The 21,800-nt window shown below is 35.5% G+C and overlaps 1 protein-coding gene across 19 annotated transcripts in view; it reads left to right on the top strand.

Annotated features, from left to right (window-relative positions):
- PHF21A (PHD finger protein 21A) overlaps nucleotides 1–21,800 on the top strand; it is a 195,675-nt gene that overhangs the window by 32,509 nt on the left and 141,366 nt on the right. For 14 of the 19 annotated variants that reach the window (XM_047693818.1, XM_047693802.1, XM_047693813.1 and 11 more), the window contains 3 exons: nucleotides 4,038–4,181; nucleotides 9,761–9,793; nucleotides 11,944–12,030. In XM_047693818.1, coding sequence (XP_047549774.1) covers nucleotides 4,128–4,181; nucleotides 9,761–9,793; nucleotides 11,944–12,030 — 174 coding nt within the window. In that variant the 5' untranslated portion in view covers nucleotides 4,038–4,127. The remainder of the gene's footprint in view (nucleotides 1–4,037; nucleotides 4,182–9,760; nucleotides 9,794–11,943; nucleotides 12,031–21,800) is intronic. The other 5 variants (XM_047693821.1, XM_047693820.1, XM_047693817.1 and 2 more) reach the window with 1 other exon arrangement.

Raw genomic sequence — 21,800 nt, 5'->3', positions numbered from 1 at the left:
ACTATGTTATTAGAATCATAATGAAAGACCTAGAGGTCATATATCTCTAAGCACAACTGTACCCAGCAAAATAGTTAGAAAGCCCTTCCTTAGAGAGTTTGAAAATAGGGAAGCCAACAGTCTTCTCAGCAATATACTGTGTTGAGAAGTTTATTAGAAAGTTGGTTTGTATGAATGAAAGAGTTAAGTATGTTAAGAATAGCATAGAACTTTGTAGTTTACAAAGGGCTTTTCGTATAAGTTCATCTCTTAAACCTCGTAACAGTTTTATGAGTAGATGATACTTTTCCCATTTTTCTGATTTATAAGCAAACAAATTAAAAACCCTGAGGCTGAGAGTGGTTACACAGCAAGTAAATGGAATCCATTTTTTCTTGTTTTAGGGGGATGGTGAGTGTGATTTCCATATATCACAGCTGTCTTTTTTAGTGGGATTTGATTATTATTTTTGTTTTGTTGGTTTGTGAAGTTTTTATTTGTTCGTGCTTTTGGTTTTATGTTCTTTGAAGGTGAGCAGCCGCTAGGTGTCCCAGGAGTTTGACATGTATAGTTCTGAAGATAACATATATTAGTATTTTGTGCTAGGCAATTGCCCTCTCTGATGGTAGCGTTTAGAGCTGCTAGGTGGTAAAAGGCCTTGTATCTCAGTAAAGTGTGTCTGTTACTGCTTTGTGAGTCTGTTTATATTTACCTTGTAGCAACTGATTTGTTAGTTGTAACTTACTGGAATTGGTCAAAATACGATAAATCATGTTTTTACAAATTTAGCAAATAAAACCTTTTCTGTGATGCTATAAACTGCCCCCAAATTGTCATCATACGATAGATTGCTGCATAAGTTGTCTAAACCCCCAAAATATTTTTTAAAAGGGTGCAACATGCGCTTGCCTTGTTTTTATGTTATAAATATATGTATATAATGTGTTTCTTTAGGTAGAGACCAATCTCTTAAAACTGCTATCCAGAAAGAGAACTTTTTGAAGAAGTAGGGTATAAAATGAATCTTCTCGTCCTTCATAAGCTTTTCTGTAAACAAGTCACTCACTTTTTTAACCCTCAGCTTTATTTTGAAATAAAATGAATAATTGGCATTTAGTCATGGCCAAATAAAATTTTGTGCCTTTCTGTGTTTCTAGTAAGCAGACAACAATCTGATGAAGGAATAAAAGCTGTCAGCGCCTCATTAACTTGAGTTACAGGCTCCGCATCCTGTGAGGCGCTCTTGGACATTGAGAGCTTCCAGGTTAAATCCTGGTTTTACTTCTTCTTTTCCTGAACATTTTGTTTCTTCGGTATCAGATTTTCTGAGGCTTTAGCCATCTTCAGTTAATTTTTTTAAATTTCAAAATAAATGGATATTTTCTGTGGGAAAAAATGTCAAAACATCAATAATCTGAAAAACTAAAAGTAACTCTTAGTGCTACCACCCAGAGATAACCAGTAGCAAATTATGAAAGTGCTACCCAACCCGAACTCTCGACAGCTCAGAGTATTCCTGTTTCTACAGATCTTTGTCAGTTTGATAGACAAAACTTGTCTTCTTAAAATTTACATTGCTATGACTATTGAAGATGGATGTTTTTCACATTTGTTTGTCATTCTTATTCTTCTATGAGCTGTTTTATTCATATTTTTAAAATTTGTAAGCACTCTAACGTATAAAATTATGTTAACCCTTTGTTTTGTATGTTGTAAGTTCTATATTGTAAGTTTTCCCTGTTTTTAACCTGTTCTTTGTTTCCAGAGTTTACATGTGGAGTTGAACTATACTGTTCTGTGTTACTACCAGTAAAATCAAATATGACCTTTTTATTGTTGAAAATACCCCTTTAACTTTAAGGTGATTCTTAATTTGACAAAAATTATAAGAAATCATTTTTGGACATGTTTTCTAATAGAACCTTGCAAAAATTAAAACTAATTCAACAAATTCAAGTTGAACTCTAATACACACACACACACACACACACACACACACACACATAAGTTGCAAATTCAAATAGGAAGATTATTTTACTATTTAAAATTAAAGGGGGAGCCCTAGGTGGCTCAGTCAGTGGAGCATGTGACTCTTGATCTCAGGGTTGTAAGGTCAACCTGCCCCTTGGGTATAGAGATTACTTAACAAAATCTTACAAAAAAAAATAACATTAAAGTGATGCTCTAGTTTTAAACATTTGCTTTTGTATATAGAGTACACTTACATGACAAGAAAAACCCCAGTCTTAGTAACTTCATGATTCTGATAGTTATTTATTACAGTTCTATAGGTTTTCTAAGATAATAAGTAGCTAAAAGACTGCTTTTGTAGTTTATCAAAATATATCTCCTTTTGCAAATGGTCTCCCCTAAACATGCTGTCTTTTTTTGGTTAATAATTTTTTGGTTGACAGTATGATTGTGTAGTAATCCTTTCCTAGCTCTGTGGATGTTATGTTTGAAGGAATTTTATATTTTTGACATTTACTATTTTTTAAGTTAGAGTATGTTGGTATTATATAACATAATATATAAATCCTAGGGGAAAGATTGCCAGTGATGTTTTAAGTCTAGCAAGATTAAGCAAATTTAGTGAAAATTAATATTCACAGGAATATATTCTCTAGTTATTGATCTCATTGTAACTGTTAAGTAAGGTTTTATTTTATTTTATTTAAAGATTTTATTTATTTATTTGACAGACAGAGATCACAAGTAGGCAGAGAGGCAGGCAGAGAGAGAGGGGAGGAAGCAGGCTCCCTGCTGAGCAGAGAGCCCCACCTGGGGCTCCATCCCAGGACCATGGGATCAGGACCTGAGCGAAGGCAGAGGCTTTAACCCACTGAACCACCCAGACGCCCCTGTTAAGTAAGGTTTTAAAGAAGTTTTAAGAAAACTTAGGTTGAATATGGACTTGATCCATAGGTAAATAACTTTTGGAAAGTGTAAAAAGATTATGAATCTCATTGAATTGGTTTAAGGAGTAGTGGTTCTTTCAGATTCCTGATTGTTCCCTTCCTCGGTTTGTAAGAATGCTGAAAAGCTGCTGTAGCTGCAGGTTTTATAGGTACAAAGAAGAGAAAGGAAAGAAGTAAAATTTAAATTTATTTTGGCAAAAGCAAACTTTTGCTTTGGGAGGTTACCTCAAATCATGTCTAAGGCCACATTGAAGAAAAAGGAAAAAAAATTAAAAGAGAAATTAGTCATTAAGTTCATTTAAATTGTGGTGATGAGCAGAGAAGAATGGGAAGGCTCACATGCACAAGTCCAGACCTTTGACATTATTGCCACAAGTTACACACACAGCCAAAAGAGATGTGCTGGCAGGCTTGAGGGAGATGGTGTTCATTGTCAGGCTGGAAATGTCTGATCCATTGCTAGACCACCACCTCTATTATACATGAGAGGTTTATTTTTTTAAACATGCTTATCGTAACTTTATGCAGAGCAGAGTTAGATTGCATTGTATCTGTGTAAAGTATTAATTTGTTAAATGTAAACCTTTAGAGGATATGAGAATTTTCCTGTTTTGAGTTTTATTTTTAAAATAGAGTAAGAATCCATCCAGACGAAATCACTCCGGTCTTTAACCTCTGAGAGACCCTGAACTTTCCAGTTCACTCTGTGTGATGTTTAAAAATGTATGACCCCGTTGTTGTGTGTCTCTAAGGACAGTGCGTCCTGGATGGTTGTAGTCTTGCCCTCTAGAGTCCCAGCTCATCTGAAGAAGTGGGCTTGTTCAGCTTTGTGTCCTCAGAATGCAGCCTGTACCATGACGCTGAGCATGTAAGCATGCTTAGATGTTTTCATGACGAGATTAAACACCCCCCCACCCCGTTTCGTATTTACTTGAAGTGTTCTGTGGAGGAATGTTCAGTGAATTAAACCCAGAAAGATTTGCTACTAATTCCTTACAAAACTATTCATTTTGGAAAGAAATCTGTTTGGGAAACTTCTTGCTCTGTGCTAGAGCATCAGATAATTTTCAGCTAATGTAATTTCTTTTATTTAACACGAATATTTCCTTTATGATCCAAAACATTTTATGATCCCCACAGCTGCAGTGAGAAGAGGAGTTTGTTATTTTAAACGGAGGCTGAAGAAACTGTAGAATTAGCAGACATAAGAGAAAGTGGAGAAGCTGGAGGATGGAGTTGCAGACTCTACAGGAGGCTCTTAAAGTGGAAATTCAGGTTCACCAGGTATGTTCCATTATTGGCTTCTCCGTGTTGTGTTATTAAGTAATGGCTAAGATTAGTAAGCTGTCTGGTCTCTGAATTTCGGTACACTTTTTAATCATCTTTCAGATAGTTGTCTGAGAGTCATGTCATTTGGCTTTTATTGCTACATAACAAATTCACTGACAGTACTTCTAAGAACTTTAATAAAGTATTCCTGACTTCCTTTTCCAGAGGAAAAAAATGGAAAGTATTTTTTCATAGACTAAAGGTGTTAAAAAAAACCCAAATTCTTTTTTGGGTTCATTTGAAGAACTTTGTTCATATGAATTAATTTGTATATTTTAAGTAATGAGACATGTTTAAATTGACTACCATTTATACTGAAGTTTTTATACATAACTCAGCTTTGTGCCTTGATTCTGATCTTTAGTAAAGAAAACATCACTGCTAGAGCGCCTGGGTGGCTCAGTCTGTTAAGCCTCTGGCTCTTGATTTCAGCTTAGGTCATGATCTCTGGGTCATGAGATCTAGCCCCTTTTGGGCTCCATGGTCAGCATGGAGTCTGCTTGGGATTCTCTTTCTCCCTCTCCATCTGCTCTCCCACCCCCAACTCATACTCACTTTCTCTCTCTCTCAAATAAAAAAAAAAAATAACAACAAAAAACCAACAAAAAACTTCACTGCCTTCACAGATGTTTAAATTTCAAATATTATGATTCTTAAAATTTACCTCAGGTACATAGGCTAAACAAACCTAAAAATGTGTAAATAAAAATATGTAGTAATTGTTTATATAATATCAGTAAAATAATATTAAATATGTATAACATATCTTATATACATAATACATCTCATTTAATATAACTCTAATCCAGAAATGAAGCTCTCCTTAAATAACTGGGTCATTACCATATATCTTGTAAACAGAATGTCACTGTTTCTATCCCCTTTCTAGACATTAGCTGGATGTGGTCCCAGGTTCAAGATAAACTGATACACACATACAATCAAAAGTGATAAATGATGATGAATTAACTACTTTTGAATGTGTGGGATGTAGAAGTAGAAAGGGGAAAGGAACAAGTTTCCCTTGTTTTATCTGAATAGTTCAATGTAAAGTTAATTTCTGAAATTGTTGGAAGCACCCCTTGGGCTTTTGATAACTACTAAATTTGCAAGTTGCTTAGAATTAGGGTGGATGAGAGCTTACAGGAAAGCTTCAAAGGCTACACACACTTTTAAGTCTCTGTGTATGCAGAAATTCCTGCTTCTGCTTTGGATCTGTTAAACTCTTGCTCAGCAGTAGTCTTACAGGTTGCTGTGTACAGGTGGGCTTCTCCAGGTGAAGTGTGTTTTTTTTTACGGTAATTTTAAGAAATTTAGTATATAATAAGTTATGCACATTTTATTTGGCCTTGTTCTGTTACTAATTGAGGAGAATAAAAATCTGTTTATAAAATCAAGCTTGTCTTTTTTCCCAGATGTAAGTATTTTAACGTAGAGTTGTATTGAATACTTAATTTGGCTGAACGGCAAATGACAACAGTTAAATTCATAATATGTTCAAAGCTGACATCATCATAGAAGGAACTTCTGGAGAACAATAACCAATCTGAAATTTGTATGGATCAAAGATATTTAATGAAGTTGTATGTGATTTTAGGAGATACTCCTTCTCTCAAGAAATTTGGAGATGGCAGCATTGACATTCTGCTTTTAGTTCATTCTCACAAGATATGAACAAGTCTCAAATAAGACTTTCTTGACTCATCTCCTTAATTGAACTAAATTACTAAAAATGAGAATTTTTTTTTTAAAGGAGAGGGGGAGAGGGAGAGAGAATCCCAAGCAGGCTCCATACCTACGGTGAAGCCCAACATGGGGTTTGATCTCATGACCCTGAGATCCTGAACTGAGCTGAAATTAAGAGTCAGATGCCTAGGGGTGCCTGGGTGGCTCAGTGGGTTAAGCCTCTGCCTTCAGCTCAGGTCATGATCTCAGGGTCCTGGATGGGCACTCTGCTCCGCAGAAAGCCTGCTTCCCCTGCCCCAGCCTGCCTCTCTGCCTACTTGTGACTTCTCTCTCTCTCTGTCAAATAAATAAATAAAATCTTTATGTTAAAAAAAAAAAAAAGAGTCAGATGCCTAACCCAACGGAGCCACCTAGGCACTCCTAAAAATGAGAATTCAGTTTTTAAACCATTTGTCAGAGAGTGAGAGAGGGAGTGTGCATTCAGGAGAGAGCTGGCGCATAAGCAGAGTGGCAGGCAGAGGGAGAAGTGGGCTCCCCACTGAGCAAGGAGCCCAAAGTGGGACTCAATCCCAGGACCCTGGGATCGTGACCTGAACCGAAGGCAGATGCTTAACCGACTGACCTATCCCGGCATCCCAAAAATGAGAATTATTAAATATTATTTTGCTTCTTTATTTTTAATTCACATGTACCAATTTTATGAAAATCATAATCATGAAAAAATTTAATGTTTATTCCTTTTTAAAATCTAAGTTTTAAAATTACATTTATTGACTCAAAAGGGATATAATGTTCTTCTGAAAGTTATCCTAGTCTCTAATATTTACATTATTTATTTCCCTATATATTCAACTTTTTTTAGGATAAATCAGGAGCTCTTATATTCATCCTTAATTATTACACATTTTGTTTGTGCAATAATAATCATTTATTTATATGTTGATTGATAATATTTCAACTTATATACTTAACAAAACATATATTTGCACTGTAATTACATTAGAATACTTTCCTATCTGGGGAAAATTACTAAGTATTAGTAGTAAAACAAGTGACATGCCTTGTTTGTAAATCTGATGTTGTTACTCTATTTGGATATGTGTAACCTACATGATCACTGATCATGACAAGTTCAGGAATGCCAGAAATAACATCAACATAGGCTCTGGCCATTAGGCTGAGGCCAAAGCCAGATCATATATTTGACTAAATACGGGAGCAAAAGCCTCCCCTTTGCATTTCCAGCTAGGGATGGAATTAGTGCTAAAATTGGGCTTACTGGATAGAAGCATGTTAGGAAAGTATTGCTGTGGTAAAAGTATATTTTTCTATTCTTTATGGAGAGGGAGATGGCTAAGAAAGTTGCAATGTATGTATGGGTTGATGTTGAGTAAATGTCAAATAATAATGGCCTGTGATGAGTAACTCATCTTTTTTGAGAAATTGCCTTTTTAATTATTCTTACATAGATTTGATGGAAACCATATTTAAACTTTTGGAGTATGTACATGGAATGGAGGATAGTATAAAGCAGAGATCAGCAAACTTTTTCTGTAAAGATGGTAAAATGTTTTATACTTTGTGAGACATTTATGGTCTCTGTCACTACTACTCTGCTGCTGTATAGACAAAGCAGCCATAAATAATATATAAATGAATGGGTGTGGCTGTGTCCCAATAAAACTTTATTTATAAAAACAGATTGTAGGCTGGATTTTTCTATGAACTATAGCTTACGCCAACCCTTGGCGTAAAGTATATCCTCATAAAAAATTGCTGCGTTCTTGCAAAATAAAGGAGTTTAATTTTGATAACATAGTAGTGTCAGCTTAAAGTCATGAGGGATTTGGATAGTCTAGTTAAGTTGACTAGCTTCTTCTCCTGTCCTGCCTCTGTCTAAAATTGCAGCTTGAGTACTTATAGATAGAAAAGTTGGTTTATTTATTTCCTCCAGGAGTGGAGGATTAGAGTGGTTATCAGTTTTTAAGTTCCATTGTCATGGAAGAAAATGTTTTTTTGGCTTCAAAAAGGCAATTTTAGGGACCCCTGGTTGGCTCAGTCGGTTAAGCATCTGCTTTCAGCTCAGGCCATGATCTTGAGTTCTTGGGATTGAACCCCTCTGCCCCTCCTCCCTGCTCATATGCATGCTCGCTCTCTCTCTCAAATAAATAAAGATCTTAAAAAAAAAAAAGGCAACTTTAGTGTAATAGCCAACTCTCTAGTAACTGAATTTAAAAAGAAAACTAAGGACTTTTTTCATTGAAAAATGAGGCTAATCTTCAGGCTGCACTGGTGAAAAATACGTATGTATAAAGTGTGTTTCAGTGTCACTGAGTTCTTGGAATGTGTGTTGTTACTGTTTTGTAGATTAAGGCCAGATATAGAAGAGTTAACTCCTGTCACATGTGAAGTAGAACATAATAACATGTACCTTGTATGTATAGAAGTTATGTGGTTGGCAACCTCAGCTATCCAGAATGCATCTTAGCACCTGAAGTAAGGCTCCTGACCAACTACAGTAAATATCAGAAGTCATTCACTGAAGAGTATACATTTTACTCAAGGGGCATTTCTTAAGCTATTACAGCCTATTTGCTCATCTTAGAACTAGTTCACTGTGCACATCACACAGCAGATCAGAAGCCAGAGATTTGAGTTGAGGTTCAGGGGCTATTGGAGGAGACGTAATAATAGTAACAAGATTTGCTAGCTAACTAGCATTAAGAAGTAGATCGAAAAACTAAAATGCAGACAGTGAGAATTCTTTAAATCATAGCAGTTTGGGGCCTTTGTTTTAAGGGCCTGGTACACTGTTTATAGAATAGTATATTAACTGATGTAATCATGCCTCTAAGTATCTGTCGAAGCTGACTTTTTTTCTCTTTAAGATAAGGACAGATAAGTATGTATTTTAGAAATATTATGAGTAAAAAATTTTAAAGTACCTTGACACTCAAAGAGAGGGACAGATTTTTTAGTTACATGAAAAATTCACTTGGGGAACAGCTTATTCCCAGATAATTTTTAAGAATCAGCTTTCTGATATTTTTTTGTCCTTCAAATTTTTCTGTCCTGGTTATTGTTACTTTTGGGCAGTGATGCTCTTAGAAGTTGGATTAGGTCAGAAGACGTCCATTTTTCTTTCTTTTTCTTTTATTTGGACTTTGGCTTTCCCGAGTAAAGGTCTTTCTTTTTGAGTATTCTGGTAGCACTCTCCTTCCCAGAGGAGCCCTGGGGAGAGTTTGTGTTGTTGCTCCTTCACTTCCTTACTCTCAAATACTGAGCATCACAGCTCCGTGGAATACACCCCCCCGCCCCCCCAGCCCCCCACTCCCCCCACCCCCGCCCAGAGAAGACAGTGGCAAAGTCCGCAGCTGATACTAGCCTCCTTTTGTGGTAAGAACCAAACCAACAGACTTGCCAGATCTGTAGTTTGCTGTATACAAACAGGCCTGTTTTGTTAGGGGAGCAGCTTCTTTCCAGGCTTTTTGGGACTCTAAACAATGACAACATTTTAAAGGGATGTTTGGCTTTTGGAGCATCCAGCTTGTTTAAATTGCTTTTTAAAAGCCCCCATCCCCCACCCCATCTCCAGATTTGTTAAAAAGCAGGAGCTTTTAATTTCAAACACAAAGTGGTAGTTTGGTGTATATATATATATGTATATATTAAGAAGAGTGTCTCAGTAGCCTTTTATATGGCTCATAGAAGCTTTTGGTCTGTTTTGATTGCGTGTTGCTTGTTTTTTTCCGGGAAACTTAAAATTTTAGATTTTGGGGGCCAAGTCCAATTAACCATAGTGGATTAATATATAAGACTGATGGCTCTTTTTCTCTCTTTATTACTAGAAACTGGTCGCTCAAATGAAGCAGGATCCACAGGTAAAGTACTACTTTTATTCATTAGTTTTTAAATTAAAATAATTAAAAATAACTATCTAAAATACAGACCAGGATTTAAGTTTTAGAAACTATGTCCTCTCTAGCAGCAATCGTTTTTAGCACATTAGTCTTCATGTTACAGGTGTTTAGAAAAATCCAGTCAGTCTGTTCTAGTGTAGCTATCATTTTATCTTTGTTTCTGTTATTTTACTTTTATGTTCATTTCTTTGAGTATTTGGGGGGGAAAATTGAGTTAATATTCTTCATATGGTTTGCATTTCACTTCCATAAGCCTACTTATTCAGAATCAGCTTTTGAGACTTTGTATTCTCCAAATTATTATATATGACCCAGAACAATTCCTACCTTCTCATAGCTTATATGGTACAGGTACAGTACAGAACGTTTAAATACTTAATTCCACTATGATTAAATAATTTCAGAATAATTTTTAAAGAAAAATTTAAAAATTATCTTAGAGCTCTTAAAGAGGTTTTAAAAGTACCTTGTATGATAACCCAGCAGATGTTATTTTCTCTTTAAATTCTCATAGGAGTTTTTGACTTAGACATTTTCTTCTCTATCCCTGAAGAGAAATCTTCCTAAAAAGTTATTTTGCCTTTGATGATTACATTTATTGTTCAGGTAGTGTTTCTTTTGTAGCCATTAGGCAGTGGGTCACAAGTTTGGAGAATATTTATCAGACTTTCAGGATTTGTTTACCCATAAATCTTTTAACAGAACGTTTAGGACCATTTGTGTGTGTGTGTGTGTGTATGTGTGTGTATGTGTGTGTGTGTGTATAATACACACACACACACACACACACATATATATATGGCTGTTAAACATACCATACATTCCTTGTTGTAAAGTTAAGAAAATAAATTCCAGGATTAAAGAATGGTACTGAAGCAGATTGATATTTTTGGAAATGGGAAATATATTCGTTTCTCCAAAAACTTAGCACCCAGTGGCCTAACTAGTGTGTGTTAACATAATCCATGGATTCTGAGGGCTGGCATTATGGCCCACATTTAACTCCTGTTTGACAGTCCTGCTTCTTTGAGAAGCTTTTCCATTTTTATTTATTTTTTAAAGTGTATTAAAGTTTAAATTAGATTTAGGGAACCAAGAGGCAGTAGACCTTAGATTAATAGACTCTTTCGTATGTAATATGGTAACCTACATTGTCAGCAACTGAAATATTAGAAAATTTTAGCATTTCTGATAGAGCTGGTGGTCATGTAACAGAGTAATCTTAACTCAAAAGAATCTGAAGGGGCAGTAAGTAGTTGGACAGTCTTGTGAGTGATCTCATTAGTGAAGCCTTATATCAAATATAAAAAAGACAATGTAGAGTAAACATGAGGGGGAGGATGTGTGCCCCACCTCTGGCAGAAGACCAAGCAGGGGGAATCAAAAGAAATGCATGTGAAACAATGAAGAAAAAGTAGTCTTTTATTGGAATGGTGTTCAGTCTGTTAGTAGACTGTCCTGCTACATTAAGCATTTGAAAATTTTAATTTTGGATTTTTCCCCACTTGAGTAAAAAGCAAGCACACTCAGTGTATCTCATCTAAAATAGTATTCTTTTTTGATTCCTAGAATTTTAGAACTGAGAAAATACCCTGGTAGTCAGTGTGTTAATTTGAATGATGTAGTGTTAAGGCGGTTGCAGCACTGACAGCATTTCAAATCTAGGCTAAAATAACAAATGTACTCTACTAAATAAGAGAGAGGGCAAGTAGAGAAAAACTCTTATCTTTATTGATAATACCTTTAAGTATGCAGTGTATGCATACTTATAACTTCCATTTTCCTGCTTTTGTCTAATTAGTGGAGCTTGGGGTTTTTTGTCAACTGATACTTTCTATAAAGAATAACAGTGTTTCAATAGAAAGGAATACTCTTACAGTACAAGATGCTAAGATATAAAACTTCTTGTAATTTGAAACAATTGCGAAGGAACTGCTCCTGTTCCAGTGTTAGGAGCTACATTTAGGATCTGTGCATTAGGTGGTGATAATATTTAATGCATGACAAATTTGATTGGCTAAATGCTTAAGATTGCTTCATCATTTGTAATACAGTATGCATAAAGTCTTCTTGCTACTATTCTGTTAACAAATGAAATATCTTTCTCACAGATATTTTTTCTTTCCAATCAGAATGCTGATTTAAAGAAACAGCTTCATGAACTCCAAGCCAAAATCACAGCTTTGAGTGAGAAACAGGTAGGGAAAAAAGGGGGAGGGGGCATATTTTTAACATTGTGTTCTAAAGATATGTCTGCTCGAGGCTTCTAGGAGAACTGCTATTTTTCCTCATGTGTGAAAATAAGTGTGGGCAGCCAGACTCAGTTTTAATTTTGTTTGAGCTCTGTTTATCTATTTTTATTTTTGGTTGAAATCAGTGTCTAGAGTATCCCATGGGTATATGTTCCTGGCAGATACCTAAAAGCAATGTGGCAGGCTGCTGTTAACTATGTTAATTAAACTCTATAGTTTACCCATAGGGGAAAGAGGTAAAGAAAGTTAGTGGGAGTATGTGATAGAGAATCTTGTAGTTGCTGGATGTGTCTTGTTAACCTGTTGTAAAGGCTTGAGATGACATGTAACTTACCGTGGAGAAAATGGTTGTAAATAAATTGCTGTAAATGTAGGTCTCCCATTCTGATTAGTGTCATACCTTTATGTTATTCTTTATTAGATAGTGACCTATTATATGAAGAAACATTGGTGGCCCCTTGTTAGATTTATTTATATAGAGTAAGAGAAGAGCATCTTGCTTTTTTTCCAAGGACATCTGCAAAGTTTTCTTTGGAATTTCTTGTATAATGACCTCTACTTCACCAATTCAGGCAGCTCCTGCCACCAGGTGGAGTGTGACAATTGATAGAGCTCTTAGTAAATGTCTATGGTAATCTGACAAAGCATTTGTTTCCTGTTCCTTCCCCACCACTCTCCCTCTGGTTAAAAGGAGTTTTCTGTCTTGGTGTAGGTGAACATGTGAACCAAAAGCATAAGGTGATTTGCGATTCATAATTCCTGCTAGTGACATCTTATTGAAGATTTTTGAGTAAATAGTTCTCAATAATTGATTTTCATGTGTTTTTTTTTTTTTTAAACTTTCGTTTAGTGAAATAATAGTAATGAGAGTAATGTATCCCTGGAGATTTCTGATTGTGTTTGTATTGTGTTTTCTATTTTGTTTTCACTTAACTAAGAGGAGAAATAAATTTTGAGAACTATGTGGAATGGATACGAGTTGTTAATTGTTCAGAACAGGATCTTTTTCCAAGCTGAGTGAACAACAGCTTTTTTTCTCCCTGTTCCTGTTCTTATGCTTCTGCATACCCCCCTTGTCTTCTCTAGAGACAGGAGATATTTTAGATTAGGGAATTGCCAAACTAAAATTGGGAGGAGATAGCGTGGTAGAGAACAATTTGTAAGGAAAAATATAAACAGAGTTCGTTAGTATGTATTTGGCTCTGAAAGTGATTCAGTTCTCTAAAGTCAAAATGATGTGTGTTAGTGGAAGTGTTCTAGCTTTAGAATTCTGTTAGCGCTGAGCCTCCTTATAGTTTCAGGGTTAGTTTGACAAGATGCCAATGAATGAGTCACTTTTGCTGAAAAATTCACGTGTTGCAGCCAGGAAAGAAGGTGAGAACTGATTAGTGGAGTATGGGTGGGGGATGCTGTCACAAAGTTAAGACAATCTAAAGCTACATTTGGGGAAAATGGGGCAATTGAAAAAATTTACATTTATTTGAAATTTTGTTTGTGGGAACTGATACAAAGATGTAGTTTATTTCTATAACCTTTTCTTTAATTTTTTTTTTTTAACTAGGGACCTCAGTTAATAGAAAATTGTAACCATTTATGTTTATGTTCAGTTAGACATTTCATCAAGTGGTAAACTCTGTCATCTGAACTAAGTTTGAATTCTAGAAACTAGAATTTTAAAAAATGGGCCTGCCATCAGGAAAAACTTAGGTATACAAAGTAAAGAAAGTAAAGAGAAACGGAGTTAGAAACTGAAATGCAATCTTGCAATTTTAAAAATATTTTCTTAACTGTTAAAACAACCTTTTGATAGAACATGAAATATATCATTTTTAGGTAGGCTAGTACTTGAAGAAAGCACAGCTATAAAGTTCAGAAGCTGGGCCTTCCTCAGACTTATTTCCAACATAAAACATTGATATTCAGTTTGAAATAGTTTTATTTTACAACAAACGCCTAATGCTGAATGCCTAGCATTTTGTTTTTCCTTCTCAAAAGATCTACTTAACTTCTGGCAAAACACTGATTTTCCTTTTACTTTCATTACTAAAATCTGAATTACCTGACTCACATGACAGATATTTTAATTTAACATTAATTTTTTTGGTTGTGAGAAAAATGCTAAGTTCAGCAAAGTACAAAGAATGTCATATTCCAGAATTAACAGCTACTAAGCGTTATCATTATTTGTTTCTATTCCTTTTATACTATGTTCACTTTTCTATTGTCATTTTTTCTATAGCCACTTAAAAATTTATATAAGTAATAGATGTACACATGCTCTTTTTTTGCTTTATTAAAAAAACAAACATTGTGAATGTCATTAATTCTTAACAGTGGGCACTTATTTGTTATTACTACCTCAATCTTTGGTACTTAATCAGTTTCTTCCTCAAGACTAATTATGAAATGTTATGCTCCATTTGGGAAAATATGGTCTTTAGTGAGCATCTTTCATGGCTAAAACTCAGTGAATTTCATTGAATCCTTGGTTAGAAGGTTCCAGTGTTTTCAAACTGTAACTTGAGATTTTTGAATAAACTCCCTATTGCATATTTTGAAATGAGCTCCTTGGCCCACAGGGCTTTAATTTGTGGTTGACAGTTTAAACTCAGGAAATCCCCAGACTTGATTGGTTAAACCAATTACATGGTATGGAGCCATTAAAAAATCATGATTTCAACAATATTTTAATGATAGAGGATGTGCTCTTGATAAAGCAAGTGAGAAAGTACATGCAGCTTCATATGCATTATAATCCCACTTTTGACTGTGTTTTATGTATGTATGTATGTAGGCATGTAAACACATAATAGAAACAGTGTCACTATGGAGTGTTGGAAGGTGACGAATTTACAGGTGGTTTATTTTTTCTTTGAGGTCTTATGTATGTTTGCTTTAATCTCTACAATAAATATGTTGCCTTTTTATAACCAGAAATAGACAAGAAACATTATTTAAAAAATTTTTAACACCAAACTTTTGTTTGTTCTAGAGAGAGTTAGCATTTAAATATCCAGTGACATTCTCCTCATGGTATATGAACACTCTATTCATAGAATCCATCTGTTTTAAATACTACTAATACTGAAGTATAGAAGCAACTATTAATTTCTTTAATAGGGTTCATTCTTATTTTGCACCCCTTCCTCCTCATTTTGGCATGATGTGTGGTCTTTTGCTTGTCAGAATAGAGGTTAGATAGTTTTTTAAAACAGTCATCTTGCATTTTATGCTTTTTAAACTGAAAGTATTATGAACATCTAACATTTTTGAGTGTTTTTAAAACTACAATTTTTATAGGTTCAAATACTTAGTGGCCTGGCTATAGATGATAATTTGGTTATTCCTCTAATATTTGATGATGGGATATTTCCAGTTTTTTGCTGTTACAAATATTGCTATGGTAGAAATGCGTGTGTGAATTTGTTTGTCTCTGATTGCCTTAGGATACATTCTTAGGTGTGAGATTACTGGATGTATTGGTCGGCTATTGCTGTAATAGTTCTGCATAACAAACCAGTGTTGTATTGAGTAGCTTACAACATTTATTTTCTCATTGGGTCTCTATATCACCTTGAGTTTTCCTGATCTAGGCTAGACACATCTGCTTTCCTGATCTAGGCCTAGACACATCTACTTGAGTTTGTGGGTTGATTGGCCCTGCCAGCTCTGCTCTGTACCTGTTCACTTTGAGGCCTGCCACAAAGAGGCAGCAACTATCTGGGGCATACCCATTTCACCAGAATACCAGAAGCAGACCAAAATACATTTTTAAGCCCCTGCTGGCATCAAGTCTTTAAAAATCTCATTAGCCGAAACAAATCATGTGGCCAAGCCCTGCAAAGTTACATGATAAAGGGTGTGGATAATAATTTTATAACAGAATATAAAGAATTGAAAACAATCCATCTACCTTACTTGGTTAAAGTTAGTATAAAAGAATTTAAGTTCTTTTTCTTGAAAGAACTTAAGTATATATATTTTTTATAGAAACATATTTTTTACTACTTATTTCCAAATAGCCTCCAGAAAACGCTGTATCAGATTAACAGCAAATACGACAGTACCTAGTTTTTCCCAGGAGGTACCCTGTGGGGGAAAAAAAGCATTTTGCTAATGTGGGAGATGAGTTAATAGGTATCTGATGCTTAACTGGAGGTTGGTTTATTTATTTATTTATTTATTTATTAAGATTTTATTTATTTATTTGACAGAGATCACAAGTAAGCAGAGAGGCAGGCAGAGAGAGGAGGAAGCAGGCTCACTGCTGAGCAGAGAGCCCGATGTGGGGCTTGATCCCAGGACCCTGAGATCATGACCTGAGCCGAAGGCAGAGGCTTAACCCACTGAGCCACCCAGGCGCCCTAGAGGTTTATTTTTCAAGCCACTTGTCCATGGTACAGATATTCCATAGTATTCCTTAGAATACTTAGAAACTTAGAATACTTAGAAACATTTCAGTTTTAGGTTTTATTTTCCTTTTACCCTTTATCCTATTTTTCTTATTCCTTTTTTAGAGAGGTAGACACCTTCATAGTCTTTGGCCTTTGCTACTGCTTTACTTTTCTGACTCTATGTTTAAAAATTATAGTCTCTATTCCTTATAGATTGCTTAACCTAATATAAGATGAAATACTTTCTGGGTTTAATAAATAGTTGCCATTTATGAAGCCATTCTCATTTTAAATTTTGAACATACCTTACTAAAATGGATTTGAAGCCTTTGAGAGAGAAGTTTCTGTTCCTGTCATAACTAATTATGTTTCTGATAACTAATTGATGTTTCTGAACAACATTATTTAAGCTAAGTAGGTGACTTGAAAAAGGGACTGTGGGTGGGGGAGGGGAAACTGGAGTTTGATTCTGTTCCTGAAATAGACTTTTTCATAGATTTTGAGTTAATAATTTAATATATCTGTTTCCTTATTTATGGAATGTTTGAATAATGCCTTTTAGGAGTTAATGAACGTGTATCATTGTATATGTATCTGTATATGTATCTATCATGTATATGTATCTCTTGAGTGCACTGAATGTTTTTGGAGGTGAGTTCTATTTCAATGGAATAGGTTAGCTTTAGTCATAGTGGTTAACTTCATCTCATATGGAACACTCATCTTAATGGTCAAGTACTACTTTTTTTTCCCCACGTACTACTTTTTTTAAGAACTTAGAACATTTAATGCAGTCATGAGTAAGTACATCACTGTAATACATAAAGTGGGGCGTAGACTGTTTTGACTTAGCTGTGATTATATATATATAATTAATCAGTATCTGATTTGAGACTAGGATCCAGATCACTATATTCTTTGTTCCGTTTTATTTGGTAAATTGTATCCTTAAACTATTCTGTGGACCTTTATCAAATATTTTTTGAAATAGGACATTAGGCACAATAATTACATTACCTTTAGGCTTCATTGCATTGGAGTCAAGTAAGTAAATTAGTTCTTGTAGTCTAATAATGGTAACCTGATAGATGACTATCTCCAGCCTCTGATGCTGGTGACTGTAGAATGTTGCCCTTTTTCATTCATAACCAAACTAGTGTGATTGGCTCATCACATTAGAATTTAAGATTGTTATTTTATTAGAGAGTCTTAAATTATGGTGGGAATTTGTCCTCATCTTTGTCCAGAGCTTAGGAGTTCCCTAGGATTCAGTCAAGTTCATCCCTCCTGCACAGTATTTATGGGACACCATTGGTCCAGTTGTTTGTTGAGTTTACTTCCTCTTGTGTACACAGGGGATCAGCTTCTTACCCTGTTTTTTCTTTTTATATCCTTTATTCTTGGAGTGCATTTGTTGCTATTGCCAGTAGTTGTACCTAAATAGTCAAAGATTGACAAAGAAGCTTGATGAAGTAACTCATATTTTAATAATGTGTGCCATGTTATTGTAGGATATTTTATGTGAGTGTGGTGGAGGGAATCAAGTAAGGTGATGATTATTGCCAAATGCAGCAATTCTGCTTCTCGTAGTAGGTTGGGGCAGTCTTTTTAGTTCATTCTAATCATTTATTTTTGATGCTGTCAAATGGAATGAATTTTTATTTTTATTTTATTCTTTTTTGAGAGGAAGAGAGACAAAGCAGTGGGGAGGGAGCAGGAAGGGGCAAAGAGAAATCTTAAGCAGGCTCAACTCCCAGCACAGTGTGGATCCCACAGCTGTGAGATCATGACCTGAGCCAAAATTAAGTCAGATGCTTAATTGACTGAGCCCCCCAGGTGCCCCGTGGAATGACTTTTTCAATTCAGTTTGAAATTCTTAATGTTCATCATTGGATGTTACATGTCTTGACACTGAGCTACTGGGATCTATTGTATTTTGTTTTCTTTCTATATTTCTTTTTTTTTTTTTTAAAGATTTTATTTATTTATTTGACAGAGAGAGATCACAAGCAGACGGAGAGGCAGGCAGAGAGAGAGAGAGAGGGAAGCAGGCTCCCTGCTGAGCAGAGAGCCCGATGCAGGCCTCGATCCCAGGACCCTGAGATCATGACCTGAGCCGAAGGCAGAGGCTTAACCCACTGAGCCACCCAGGCGCCCTCTTTCTATATTTATTTCTTACTTATTGAAGAACATTTGCTCAAGCAATGAAAATCTAGACAAAGTCTAAGGTTGTGGAACTTTTTTCAAGCTCTGTATTTAGGGACTCTTCACTTTGACTCTTTGGAGAACATTAATCTTAACTTTTGACTGGTAGATGGTGTGCACAACAAATGCTTATTTAATGGGGCTTTAGCCAGTAGAACTCTGACTTCATTATTAAATTATTTTGTGCTTTCAAGTAGTCTCTTCCTTCAATGTATTTCCTTCTCCCTGGGATCTGTGTTTTTTCAAATGTCTTTATCATTCTAAGATTCTGACTCTTCTCTGTTTATTCCACATACATTTATTGTGAGTTTTCTATAGTGGAAGTTATGGTACTAGGTCCCTGGAGGGTGCAAAGAATGAAAATGTTGCAAACGACATATCCAGTAAAGGGTTAGTATCCAAAATGTTTAAAGAACTTATAAAACTCAACACTAAAAAGCAAATAATCCAATTAAGAAAGAGCAGAAGACATAGACAGTCATTTCTCCAAAAATGCCAACAGACACATGAAAAAATGCTCCACAACACTCATCACCAGGGAAAGGCAAATCAGAATCACAATGAGATATAGCAGCTTACATCTTTCTGAATGTCTAAAATCAAAAACTCAAGAAACAAGTGTTGCTGAGGATGTGGAGAAAAAGGAACCCTTGTGCATTGTTGGTGGGACTGCAAACTGGTGCAGCCACTGGGGAAGACAGTATAGAGGTTCTTCAAAAAATTAAAAATAGAAGTACCCTATGATCCAGTAATCTCACTGCTCGGTATTTACTCAAGAATATGAAAACAGTAATTCAAGGGGATATATGCACCCCCGTGGTTTCTGCAGCATTATTTAGCCAAATTATGGAAGTGACCCCTGTTCATCAATAAATGGATGGATAAAGATGTGGTATACATACACAATGGAATATTATTCAGTCATAAAAAGAACAAAATCTTGTCATTTGCCATAACATGGATGATCAAAGAGTAAAATGCTATGCGAAATAAGACAGAATAATAAATACCTTATGATTTCACTCATGTATGGAATTTAAGAAAGGAAACAAATAAAGAGGGTAAAGAGATAAACCAAGAAACAGACTCTTAACTATAATGAACAGATGGTTACCAGAGGTGAGATGGAAAGGGTGATGGGTGAAATAGGTAAAGGAGATTAAAAGTACACTTATCTTGGGGGGCCTGGGTGGCTCAGTGGGTTGAAGCCTCTGCGTTCGGCTCAGGTCATGATTCCAGGGTTCTGGGATCAAGCCCCGCATCGGGCTCTCTGCTCGGCGGGGAGCCTGCTTCCTCTCTCTCTCTCTGCCTGCTTCTCTGCTTGCTTGTGATCTCTGTCTGTCAAATAAATAAATAAAATCTTTAAAAAAAAAAAAAAAGAGTACACTTATCTTGATGACTACTGGGTGGTAGAAGTGTTGAATCAGTATATTGTATACCTGAAACTAATAATAACACTGAATGTTAACTACATTGGGATTACAATAAAAACAGAAAAGAAAATCTTGGAGTGTTATTTTCCTGTGACTGGTCATCACCTTCAAGATGTTCAAGCTCATTAGCACTGATGCTTTTAGCAGCTCATTCTTGATTGACTCTCTTGCATCCTTCCCTGCCTTACGTATCCCAGAAGTTCCCTGGTGTCACCTCTTTATACTGGTCTCTCTCCGTTCTCTGTGCCTTTGCATATGCTGTTCTCTATGCATGAATTCTCTTTCCTTTTTACCTGGTAAATTCCTACTTATCCTTTGAAGAGCGAATGTAAGCAAGATCCTCTAGAAAGTTTTCCTTGACTTCTTTCTACTCTCCAGGCAAAGCTAGATAGGTATCACTCTTCTGTGTACTCATGGTATTTGTGCCCACCTTATTTGTTTTCATTGCACTGTGTTGTAATTTTTTGTAAGCTCCTTGAGGATAGAGAATGTGTCTTCCTCATATTTGTACCCCTCAAGCCTAGCATAGTAGATATATAGCAAGTGTTTTCAAATATATTAATTCATTAGGCTTTCAAGAAGCTAGTAGTCTAGTAAGGTGGCCTATGCCCATGCTCAGGCATTTTCTCAAAGATTTTCCATTCAAATAGTTTGGTTTCCTTTTTTTTTTTTTTTTTTTTGAGAAAAAATATTCTCAATATTGCTTCCTACTTGAATGTTTTAAGAATGTTCAATAATATTTTTAACTGTTTCAATTCAGAGCAGCTTTCTCTTAGTTTCAGAAAAGGAAAACTTCTATGACGTGAAGTAGTATAAAACAGTAAATGAGCTAGGCCAGCAGTCTGGAAATGTGATGTATCTAGAAACAGTCTCCTCTGTGGTGTTGTTACATCACTTATTTCCGTCTGTTGTACCTTCTTTGGGTTCTCCTGACTTTACAAAACATGCTTACATTTCTTTTATCTTTTAAATAACAAGAATTTCTTTGTTTCTTAATTTCTTTCTGCCATTGCCCTGTCTTTGTGTCACTTCATGATTCAGCTTCTTAAAAAGCTTAATCTTGGCTTAGTCTCTATTTGATGTTACTTTTTCCTTACCTGATAGCCCATTATCAACCTGTTGTAGTCAGTTTCCATCTTCATTCTGCTCTAGTGAGCTCACTGAAACTTCTAGTAACATAACTACCAAATCTAAAGTACTTTTTTTTTTTAACTTCATTTTACTTGAACTAACTGTAGCATTTAAGGTTAATGACCATTTCCTTCTTAAGGTTTTCTTCTTCAGAGAACCAAGAAACTTCCTTTCTTAGTTCTTTGACTGCTTCAAATGCACCTACTCACTTTTCTTCTCAGCCACTTCTTCCTTACCCTGCCCTTTAAAAATTAATATTCTATGGTGTTTCATCCTTGTCTTCCTTTTCATCTTGTTCTTTCCCCCCACCATGGGTAATATACAGTCTCAAACCACCACTGAATGCCAGTGACCTCCAAACCTTTATTTCTTCTTTCCCTCTCTCTCCAAACTCTAGACAGATGTGCATTTTCAGCTTCAGCTTATTGGATGTCCCAGGGCTCCATATTCTCCAGATAGAACCCCAAATCCACCCCCTTCAGATTCTACTTCTTTCCCTTTTTGGTTAATGACATTCCATTTATCTAGTGGCCAAGCAAAATGTGGAGGTCAT

This window comes from Lutra lutra, chromosome 10 (assembly GCF_902655055.1).
Source record: "Lutra lutra chromosome 10, mLutLut1.2, whole genome shotgun sequence".
NCBI classification, from domain to species: Eukaryota; Metazoa; Chordata; class Mammalia; order Carnivora; family Mustelidae; genus Lutra; species Lutra lutra.
The sequence above is the reverse complement of the archived record's forward strand: the minus strand, read 5'-3'. Positions and strand labels throughout refer to the sequence as shown.